The sequence below is a fragment of the Siphateles boraxobius genome, unplaced genomic scaffold (assembly GCF_051911475.1).
Source record: "Siphateles boraxobius isolate OS27281-9 unplaced genomic scaffold, OSU_SipBor_1 31, whole genome shotgun sequence".
Classification (NCBI taxonomy): domain Eukaryota; kingdom Metazoa; phylum Chordata; class Actinopteri; order Cypriniformes; family Leuciscidae; genus Siphateles; species Siphateles boraxobius.
Genome location: NW_027508931.1, coordinates 21,076,451 through 21,088,476, shown reverse-complemented (window position 1 = coordinate 21,088,476; position 12,026 = coordinate 21,076,451). Strand labels below are relative to the sequence as shown.

The window sequence follows — 12,026 nt, the reverse complement described above, 5'->3', positions numbered from 1 at the left end:
TCCTATTTGTCTCACCCGGTGACATTAACTCATGATTAGTGAATATATTAACTAATCATAAATCAATGAAGAGCATTCATGGATGAATAACAGCAGCCTTAAACATGTTAATATATGTTTGATAGTTAATGCGTTAATTAACGTTTAGGGGTAAACTAAATCAATCAGTCTCCGTAAGAATAAATAAGAAGTAATCTAAATTTGAATTAAACATATAATTTAATACTGCCATCATTTAACCTGTAATATCATAATCTGCTATCTGCAGCTTTGTGACAAATAATTGGAATGGCACATGATTTTTTAGCCATTAATTAAACAGATCCATCTAATAAAACGTGGAAAATATACTAATAACTAGCGCTAATAAATATAAATTGATCTAAACCGTTTCTGATTTTTATAGTTTATTTAGGCCTATGTTTAGTAATAGGCCTAATTACTGTTCTACCTGGAACTACAGTATGTAGGGTTTGTTTCTGGTGGGACACTCATTAGTTGAGCACTCGAGGCTCGCTCGTGTTCCTATGGTAATGCTGCCATTTTAATCTCATAAATGTTGACTTCTTTGGTAAATAGAATTAATAATTAAAGACATATTTGCATGTATGTTGTATTTGTGAGGTTTCAGGAGGTTATGTACAATAATTAACTGTATTTTTTGTTGTTTAAATATATGTGCTTCAGTTAGCATTAGCTTATAGCTTATTCCCTATTTTACATGTAAACGTGTCTTATGTGTGTATTTGCAGGTATGTTTGGACTTTCTTTCAAGTCCATATATGCTTGATTGTATAAATAAAAATAAAATAACTACACATAATTTTTATCTTTTTTTTTGTACCATGGGTGTAAAGGAATAAGGATGGCACTCTTATTGTTTATGTTTATTCATATTTTAGTTAATTATTTGTAAGTGCATCATTGTGTCATGACTTTACTTGAGGAGGCACATCATAATTAATTCATTATTAACCCTCTGGGGACGGATTGGGCGGTACCACCCAAAATGGCATACTTTTAAAAATGTGTAATTATCTTAAAAACTATTAATGAACTATTTATGAACTATTAATGCCGTCTTCCTCAGATTCCGCTGAAAACAGTGATAACTTACCCGGCTTGTATATATACACACTTCCTTGTTGCTCAATACCTCTGCGTAAAAGGCCAATGAAATCGATATTGTTTGGCAGATTCCACGGGCAACAACCAATGGAAAAATTGCCGATGGAGGAATATTTTTCTTTCAAGATTCTAGCAAATCATAGGACTCTGTAGCCTTGCAAGGGGTGGTGCTAAGTAAGGGATATGACGCAAACAGTGTTGAGTGGAGAGAAGGAGACAGAGATCGAAATGAGGCTTACGGAGCGGATTATTACAGAGCACAGAGATTTATATGAGAGAGAGACAGAACAATTATAATATATACAGGTGCTGGTCATATAATTAGAATATCATCAAAAAGTTGATTAATTTCAAGAATTCAACTTAACAGGTGAAACTAATATATTATATAGACTCATTACATACAAAGTGAGATATTTCAAGACTTTATTTGTTATAATTTTGATGATTATGGCTTACAGCTTATGAAACCCATAAAATCAAAATCCCAGAAAATTAGAATATTACACGAAATCACACAGTAATTACACAGGAATATCATAGTCATTGAACCAGGTTTTGGTTCTTTTGGCAGTGTGGGCAGGTGCAAATCCTGTTGGAAAATGAAGGGTTCTGTCCAGGAGCCCGTGGCAGCATGTCCATTGCACATGGCAGCCCAGCCCCTGGCGGAGGCATCTGTTGAGACAACAACATGCCTGGAAACTCGTTCTAAGGGCACTCTGGCCCGTAGAAAGCTGAGGTTTGTCCACGGGGTGAAGGTCTGACGGCAGGTCGGAGTAACTGGTACTCAAAACGTGCTTTGTTGCCATGCCCACCTCAGGACTCGATCGCGAAGCCAGAGCTGTCTCATATGAAGCGTTGCTGCAGCTGCAGATGCCATATGCCTCAGGATCCTCTGAAATAACTTCAGTGGAATCGCACTCTTGCCCTCAAACTGTTTGAGGCAAGTCAGCAGTGACTGCGCGCGACTCGCTCGTAAGCTGCGCAGACATGGCGACCGAGTCGATTTCCATACCGAGAAAAGAGATCCTCTGCACGGGGCATAGTTTGCTCTTCTCCCAGTTGAACCAAAGGCCCAGATGAGCTAGATGCCAGAGCACTAAGTCCCTGTGTTCGCAAACCTGGTCTTGAGAGTGAGCTAGGATCAGCCAGTCGTCGAGATAGTTCAGGACGTGAACCCCGTGTTGCCGTAGCGGCACAAGAGCTGCCTCGATGACCTTCGTGAAGACGCAAGGAGACAGGGCTAGCCCGAATGGGAGAACCGTGTACTGCTATTTCCGCCCCTCAAAAGCAAACCGTAGGAACGGTCTGTGTCGAGGAAGAATGGAGACATGGAAGTAGGCATCCTTCAGGTTGATCGCTGCAAACCAATCCTGTGGCCGCACACATTCGAAAATGCGTTTAGGCCGTGAGCATCTTGAATGGAAGCCTGTGGAGGGATCGGTTCAAGACGCGCAGGTCGAAGATTGGTCGTAACCCACAGGTTTTCTTGGGTACAATGAAGTAGGGGCTGTAAAAGCCGGACCTCATTTCGGCTGGAGGGACAGTCTCGATCACACTCTTTGCCAGTAGGGTGGCGCTCTCATGACAGGGCCATAGTGAAGTGGAATCCCCTGAAGCGGGAGGAGACCGTGCGAACTGAATCGCATAGACAAGCCTGATGGTTCTCGCGACCCAGCGGGACAGGTTGGAAAGCTCTAGCCAGGCTCCCAAGAACTGTGCCAGCGGGGTCATGAACCGGAATGACCGGCCCGGACAGGGGAGCCATAGCGTCCCGGTGTGGGGGCACGGTTAGTAACCGCTTCCTGTCTGGGAAGGACCAGCGTTCCACGGGAACATGCTCTGGCAGGGGTCTGGTGACAGAGGGGGATGAGAGTGGTGAGGCTCGTGAGCGGCGCGCACTGTAATCCGGGACCTCTGGGGGCTCAGAGATGGATGTGTCAATTCTTTCTTTAACCACAATAGGGTGAGTTGGAGGAGTGGGGAGTGGAGAACAAAATATTCACCGGGGGAAGCTGCTACCAGCTTCTGTGAAAAACTGACCAGCATCTCTGAGCAGCCCGTCTCATTAGCCCCGCTTAGCCTGGCGTTTAGCAGGGAGTGTGCAGTCACCTTCGTCGCCTGGAGAGCAAGGTCAGTGGCGGCAAGCAGCTCATCAAAGAGCCCTGGGTCAGTCCTGCCCTCATGCATGTCCCTGAGCATCTGGGCCTGGTAGACCGCTGCATCGCAACAGAACATTCAACCTGGGTAACCCAAGTGTACCCATTAGCAGTGTCCCCATCGAGGGGAGGAAAGCCAGAGAATGTCGCCAAATGATCACGGGAAGACAAGGGTGTCCTCCAGGACCTTGTGTCCTCGTCATGCATGTCCGGGAAGAACATGGACCACTAAGTTGGACGGTCACACACGCCACGACACTCGTGTCCCGGAGGGTGAGGTCGGATGCAGTGCGGTGCTCACCAATGAGCGCACGTTCTGGGCTACCCTCGTGCATGCAATGGGTGCCCTGGCCTGACAGACCTGTAGCAGCACCATGGCACGCAAGAGGAAGCGGCTTGCCCAGGGGCTTGGTAAACTCTGCCCGTCGGAACAGACGAGAACTCACAGGCATTAGGGGGGGACGAGGGTCCCCCCAAAAGGCAGCAGCCGCCAGACACAGGTGCACCTGTGTCGTGACAGACCGCTCCAATGGAGGGACACCTCGCAACCCTTCACCGCTCCTCCATCAAGGGTAGTGAGGGGGAAAAGCTATTCAGGCAGTTTCTGGCAGAGAAAGGTGCCGTTCACCACCTGATAAGCTCTCCATGCATTTCGGGAAAGAAAAGCACTGGGGCGGCGAGCTGAGAACCAGCTCGTCCCGCCCCGAGATACCAAATCTCCAACCGAGACTGAACGGGACACGGTGGAGGTTCCACTCGAGCCCGGCAGCATCGGCGGCCCGTTTCAGCATAGCTGACAATTCTGGATCTGGCGCAGGCAATGTTACACTCCCAGAGGGAGATAACACAACCAAGTCGTCATCTCCAGAGGCCAGCTCACCCTCCGATGCTGCTATCGACATCTTATCCTCTGGGGGAACCCCACTTGAAACAGCAGGCTCAACAGGAATTCCATCGGCTGCTGTGTGATGGAGGAGTGAGGAGCCCACAGGGAATGGTTACCGCGCGAGACATCAATCACTATCCTCCGATCACCCATCCCACACGGGGGTGGGGCATGGTAATGGGGACTCGCGCTTCGCGGACAAAGGCGAGTCTCGATCTCAACACCGCGAAAGTCGTATTCCCGCAGAGAGAACATGAGCTGTCCACAAAAGCTGCCCCAGCGTGCTGAACATATAAATATCTATACACACATATTTATATATACATAAATATATAGCTCAACACGTGATGCAAAAATTGTGACCATCAGAGAGGAAAAAGCAACGACCGCATCCAGAAACGCACGGGTGGAATGACATATTGAAAAAGACACAAACGCACCCGTGTTGCTCTTTCAGGAAATAGGACCCATTACCAGTGCCGGAGCACACAGGGGAATGACCGCGGCAACACTGATCAGTGGCTTCTGTATCCCTTACTGTCACTGTCTGGGTTTTGCGTCTTGTTCCTTGTTCTTGTCTGTCATGTTATCCCCTGAACCCCTGCCATGTGTCTTGTCATTTGATAATCGTCTGATCATTGTTTACAGGTGTTCCTTGTCTTGTAATTAGTCTTTGTATTTAAACTCTCATGTTTGCCCTGTGTAATTGGCTGCGATTACACTCGGCATTAACATGCGACCTGTATCCGGATGTTGTCCACATACACATTGAAAAGACAAGTGTAAACGCACTTCTGATCAGAATCTTATCCGATCAGCGTGTCCAGGTTCGGAGGTAGTCGAGGACGCATTGTGATCGGATCTCAGTGTAATGTAAACGCAATCCAGCTATCGTTTCTGCATTCACAGGTGGACGACATATAAATCCTTGCCCAGTCTCCCTGCGTGGCTGTCAGAAAATAATGGCCAGACGCAGTTTAGACAAGAAATGATTTAGACTTACATGATACTATGTGTGTCATTTTTCATTTTAATTGTGCAACATTATCTGAACGAGGCGATCGCCTGTACAATCACAGTCAGTCATGAGATCCTAATGAAGAGCTGCACGCTGCTTTGCGAGAGGAATAATCAGAATTTTGTAATGTTTTAAATGTTGAATGTTTTTATTGTTTCAGCATGTTTATCAATCTCCCATTTCTGTCAATATAGTCATTGCACATTATAACCTTAAACCCAGATGATCGATGATGTGACTTGTTTAACATGATCAACCCAGTTAAATTTGTATGATCAACTCTGGAAGTATTCCTTCGTTCAAAAAACTTAATTTGATCTAAGACGGAGATTGCACAGGAAAGTAAAGTGAGTAAGTGAAAGCAATTGGTACATTGTTTAATTGCTATCATCTTCTTAATCTGGTGTCGTGCCACAGACCTAATTCAAAAATTATGCAGAAATCCGAATAGTTATCCAGATACAAAGGCTACTTAATGTGAACAAATGTAAACGGTCCATGTCCTGATTGGATAGTGATCTGATCTGCTTGATCGGATCACGGTGATCGCATGTTAATGCCAAGTGTAAACGCAGCCTTTGTCTAGTATTGAATGTTTGTTCCAGGTTCTTGTTTTGAGTTTTGAATTCCATGCCACGTCATGTTTTAGTTTAATCTTGTTTTGTTCATTAAAGTAGCCTTTGGGTTCTCTACCAGATTGCCTCCAGTGGATACGTAACAGAAATGTCACGCTTGCCTCCAGTGGATACGTAACACTTACAAACAGATCCAAATACACAGACATCTCTCTCAAATGCACATGCAATGTCCTTCATGCAGTGTTGAAATAGTATATATATATATATATATATATATATATATATATATATATATATATATATATATATATATATATATATAATTTCCTGTGGAGGCTGATGTATATATTAGTAAGCCTTATGAAAATTTTCAATATGATCCACATAAAATAAGAAGTCAAATTAAATGAGTAGTATTTTCATTTAATTTCATTTTAATATAGAACAGAATATCAATATTAGTCTGTTCTATGTTTACATTAAATATTCACAAAATGAAAATAAAATATTGGTTGTTTATAGTGAATCTGTAGAAAATTATGTAACCCATTTAGTCTTTTTCTGTAGAAATTATTGTTTATAAATGTTACACAATTCTAAGCTATAAGTTGCCATTCGAGATCTTCAAAAGTTTTAGAATGATCCCTAATGCAAGGCACTTCTGATCTGAAACACTGTTAAATCACATGACCTGGGAGTCACATGACCACAATGTATATCATTGGCCAGTCTCACCTGATGTTTCATTTGGCATCATTGTTATATATCTTATATAGCTGGGAATTCTAGACTTCCATACACTCTGGTGTCCTCACTAGCTGTTTCCATGGTCAGATTTGAAAGATGCAGCAATGGCCAGTAAGATGCCAGTGAGTGAAATGGCACCATTGGGTCTTTTGCTTCTGCTGTACTTCTCAGTAAATCTCTGCACCTCAAAGGACAATAGGTGCTGGACATTGGGTGATTTTAATTCACCAGTACTGGAACAAGATGGTGATATTGTAATTGGAGGGCTTTTTCCCATGCACTACATAGCTTCGCAAACGGACCATAATTACTCTGAACAGCCACAACATCAAGAGTGCAGCGGGTGTGTTTGAAACGGCATGCAGAGAAAGGAGAACAGCAATGAAAAGATAAAAAATACCAGTTGGTTTAAAATAATGGATATAAACCTTAAATGCTACATGAATGAGATTCATGTTTTATTACTCATAACATATGCTGTATAATTATGCTAAAAGAATGATGTTCATCACTTTTAGGAACTGTTTTTTTTTTTTCAGACCGTTTGTTACCTTTTCACAACTGCTACAACCAGCTCTCTCTTTGTTTATTTTTGCTCTCTGTCCATCTTCTCAACAGGTCTGATTTTCGTGCATTCCGCTGGGTCCAAACAATGGTGTTTGCCATTAAAGAAATCAACAATAATTCCAGTTTATTACCAGGAGTGACACTAGGTTATCGGATCTTGGATAGCTGTGATCATGTGCACACAAGCCTGCGGAGTGTGCTTTTCCTGGTGAACGGCACCTCCAGTCAAACACAGGCTGATGCTGCTCGCAGTGCCAAATGTCTTTCCACTGCCCCTGTGCCAGCTGTCATCGGTCTGGCATCATCTTCGCCTACACGGGCCGTGGCACAAACTTTGGGTCCATTTGGAATTCCATTGGTAAGAGTCTGAGTAAGAGGTTATAATTATAGATATTTATTTATCAACCTTCCTGGCCTTTAACAGTGTGTAACTGTCAGCAAAATAATGTGTTGATAATAGATATAAGCTTTGTGAATATGTATAAACTCTGTTTAACCCCTCTAATTTTCATGTCTTGATAAACATGTCCAACTTCAAGGAACTTTCATTTATTAAAACGTTTAACGCTCATAAAACACATCAGAAATACTCACAGCTATAAACTAATACTGTCTGTTATTACATATTATTGAATAAATAACATGCCAATTGTGATCCTGCAAAAATCTTTAACAGGTCTTTTTGAATGTTTCATCAAAAGGTCACTCACATGCTTTCCTGGGGCTTTTAGTGCATATTATTTATTCAACTGATTTTACCGGTTACTATTGATTACAGTGAATTTTAGTTATTGTGAAAAATATGCCTCTCACTTAATTTGCATTTGACATAGTTGTTTCAGCAGCAAACAAAGGGAAAACCTCTAGGGAAAAAAAAATCTGCATCTATAACTTGATCAGTGCAACAAAATATATGTATGTGCATTGTTCTATTGATTATTCTTATGTTTATTCCCTCTACAAATGTTTGATTTAGCAATTTTATTAATTTTTTTACAATGTTAGAAAAATAAAATCTGCCAAAAAGACTAATTCAAGATCTTGCTTTCACCTTTTACATCTCCCCTAATCTCCCCTTTTCTGTTTCTCTTTCTTGATCCTTTTTTGCTGACCCTACTTCAAGATAAGCTACTTTGCGACCTGTACCTGCCTCACAGATAAGAAGGAATACCCTTCTTTCCTTCGTACTGTTCCCAGTGATGTATTTCAGGTGCAGGGACTGGTCCAGTTGGTTTCCGACTTTGGCTGGCGGTGGGTGGGCACAGTGGGCACAGATGATGACTACAGTCACTATGGTATCCAGGCCTTTACTGAGCAGCTTGAAAGAGTTGGTGGCTGCATAGCCTTTCACCACACAATACCAAAAGCACCTTCCCAGGCACAAATAAATGCTATTCTTAATAGCCTGGAGGGTTCCACTGCACGAGTGATTATAGCATTTGCCACTGAAGGACAGCTGCTGGAGCTGCTGGCTGAAGTGGCTCACAGGAATTTGACGAGGTGGCAGTGGGTGGCCAGTGAAGCCTGGGTGACAGCCAAACTTCTCACTATCCCTGAACTTCACCCTGTTCTGGCTGGAACAGTGGGTTTTTCCTTCAGGGGCACTACTATTCCAGGCTTGGCTGAGTTTCTCCTTGGGGTAAGGCCTTCAACTAGCCCCGAATCTGTTTTCAATAACATGTTTTGGGAGGAACTGTTTGGATGCAGCCTAGGTTATGAGGACAGTGGTGATTCTGAGTTGTCACTCTGTACTGGCTCAGAGGATCTGATGGAGACTGAGAATAGCTATACTGATGTATCAAGGGTGAGGATTTCATACAATGTCTATAAAGCAGTGTATGCTATTGCTCATGCTCTACATCAGCTGTTACAATGTGGCTCTGAGGAACAAAGGTCAGACCACTTCTGCAAAACTGAATCAAAGTTCTCTCCATGGCAGGTAATATTTATGTGTTTGTCTGAACCTTTTTGTATGTTAGCAATTTTAAAATGTGTACAAATTATTATCTTGCTAAACAATTATATTCAAATGTATATTCCATACTGTAATTCTATTTATGTTCATTTTATACTGTTTGCCTTAACTAATTAAATAGCTTCTTCACTACCTGAAAAAAGTGAATTTTACAAACCAGTTCAAAGAGAAGGTGTATTTTGACAACAATGGAGAGCCTATTCCCCTCTATGACATCATAAACTGGCAGAGAAATGACAGGGGTACCATTCGGTTTCAGATGGTGGGCACTTATGATGGCTCTGCCCCACATGGACAGCAGCTTAAGATAGATAAAGGGTTAATTCGGTGGGCAGGGGGACACACTGAGGTGAGCCTATGCCCCTATGGCAAACAGTTGTAGACCTGTAAGTTTTGGGAGATTCCTGATTTCATAATGTTTTGAATACAGGTTCCTGTTTCTTTCTGCACCCCTCCTTGTCCCCCTGGAACTCGCCAGGCCACTCGACCGGGACAGCCTGTTTGCTGCTTTGACTGTTTGCCCTGTGCTGAAGGGGAAATCAGCAATATATCAGGTAAATATATGATAGCTTAGATGATCTATCTATCTATCTATCTATCTATCTATCTATCTATCTATCTATCTATCTATCTATCTATCTATCTATCTATCTATCTATCTATCTATACATTATTACATGGCTACTCCTCATTAAATAAATAAATAAATATATGGACTTAAAATAATGATTTGAGTATAAATGATTTTACAATTTAACTGGTTATTAGCCCAAAGCCCAACAACCCTCTATAGGGCAAGAAATTAGGGCAAGAAATCGAGACACTGCAACAGTATTATAGTAAAACCAATAATAAAGCATCAATATTAATAACAGAAAGACACAATGGTGTCCATTGAGTTTGAATGACACAAATGATATGAAAGTAACAGCAGTTTCACCCTAGTGAAAAAAAATACTTACATGTATTTGAAATAAGTTTTTTTTTGTGTTAAGTATACTACAAATACATTTACATATTTATTTTCGTAATACAAATACAATGCAATTGTGCTTTTAGTATACTAAACTGGTATACTTAAAGTCTGCTAAATTGAAAGAACTAATTTTGTTCTTAATGCACCTTAATTGTGCGGAAGTAGTGCTAAAGTCCAACTAAAGATATACTTAAGTGTATTTGATTGTGCTAAAGTGGAACTATTGCAAGTGTACTTTAGGTACACATTATCTTGCATTTAAAGACTGAAATTAAATAGAGATCATACCATCCTTATTAATAGTGATATTAAAACACATTTTTGGCATAATATTAAGAAATGTGCAGTGCGCAATAAAGAAATACTTCAAATGAAGTTTAAATATAATTTTATATCAGAAAGTCTTAAGTGATATATTAATAAATTATGTTTATTGTTTTAAAGAATACTTAGTGTGAAATAAATGTATTTTAAAAGATTTTGGTCTAAGTTATTTTTTACTAGGGCAGTTATACGCATGAATGTATAGGATACATCTGACTGCTGAATGACCAAACAGAATCAAGTATTCCAGAAAGTCTTGTAATAATGTGTGCTATATGGAAAATATGGTTGACCCACAGTGTTTGTTTATGTCTACTAGGTGCTACTGAGTGTACCAAATGTCCCCAGTACTACTGGCCAAACAAAGAAAGGGTTTCTTGCGTTGCTGGCATTGAGGAGTTTCTGTCACACCGTGAAATCATGGGCATCATTCTCATTTCTTTGTCTCTATTTGGCGTCGCTTTGGCAACTGTTATCACAGTGATTTTTTTCCTTTTTCGAAGCACACCCATCGTTAAGGCCAACAACTCTGAGATGAGTTTTCTATTGCTGTTGTCTCTCAAACTTTGCTTTCTTTGCTCACTGGTGTTTGTGGGCAGGCCCTCGCCGTGGACATGCCGTGCCCGCCAAGCTGCATTTGGAATCAGCTTTGTTCTATGTATCTCGTGTATACTGGTCAAGACCATTGTGGTGCTTTTGGCCTTTCGTTCCACTATGCCTGGGTCCATTTCTCTAAAGCTATTTGGCCCTCCACAGCAAAGGGTTTTCATCTTTTGCTGCACAACAGGCCAAGTTATCCTGTGTGCTTGCTGGCTGGCACTAGCACCTCCTTACCCCTACAAAAACACATCCTATCAGGGTGGTAAGATTGTGCTAGAATGTAAAGATGTCTGGCCACTAGGATTTTATCTAGTGTTGGGCTATATTGGGCTGCTCTCTTGTATGTGCTTTGCTCTTGCCTTCCTTGGAAGGAAACTTCCAGATTCATTTAATGAAGCTAAGCTCATCACTTTTAGTATGCTCATATTTTTTGCTGTGTGGATCTCATTTATACCAGCATACAACAGCACACCAGGGAAATACACAGTGGCTGTTGAGATATTTGCCATTCTAGCTTCCACTTTCGGACTTCTGTTTTGTATTTTTATACCTAAATGCTATGTAATTCTGTTGAGGCCTGATTTAAACACTAAGAAGGGAATGACTGGAAAAAATTCCAAATGAAATGTTAACATGACACTGACCCTGTCCATCTGGACATCATTTCATTTCGGTTTATCATATTGTTTGGCTATGACTGCTGTATTCTTTGTAATTATATGGGAGCCACTAGTCTGTCACTTGAATGGAATAAATAACAAATTTTAGTTAATTTTCTGTACTTTATTGTCAGATGTGTAATTATAATTACTTGATACCCACTTTGACATAAATAAAGCAATTTCAAATAATAAAAAAAAAATTGGTAACACTATCTATGAAGCCTGTATTTATAATGCATTATAATGGTATTTCTAATGCATTATAATACACGCATAATACCTTACAAGCAGCCTTATAATATGTTGCATCATCTGATAAATTATCTTAACAATAGTTACAAAACATTATAAGACTTACCTATTTGTGATTATAACTTTAAGAGTACAATGCATTATAACACCAGAT

General features: G+C 41.0%; 1 protein-coding gene across 1 annotated transcript; it reads left to right on the top strand.

The window, feature by feature from the left end:
• The first annotated feature begins 2,870 nt into the window (after window positions 1-2,870).
• olfcu1 (olfactory receptor C family, u1) lies at window positions 2,871-11,625 on the top strand. The gene is made up of 6 exons (XM_077194030.1): window positions 2,871-3,006; window positions 7,035-7,441; window positions 8,207-9,022; window positions 9,180-9,407; window positions 9,489-9,612; window positions 10,678-11,625. The coding sequence occupies exons 1-6, from the start codon at window positions 2,871-2,873 to the stop codon at window positions 11,580-11,582; spliced, it is 2,616 nt and encodes an 871-aa protein (XP_077050145.1). The 3' UTR covers window positions 11,583-11,625.
• The last annotated feature ends 401 nt before the right edge of the window (window positions 11,626-12,026 follow it).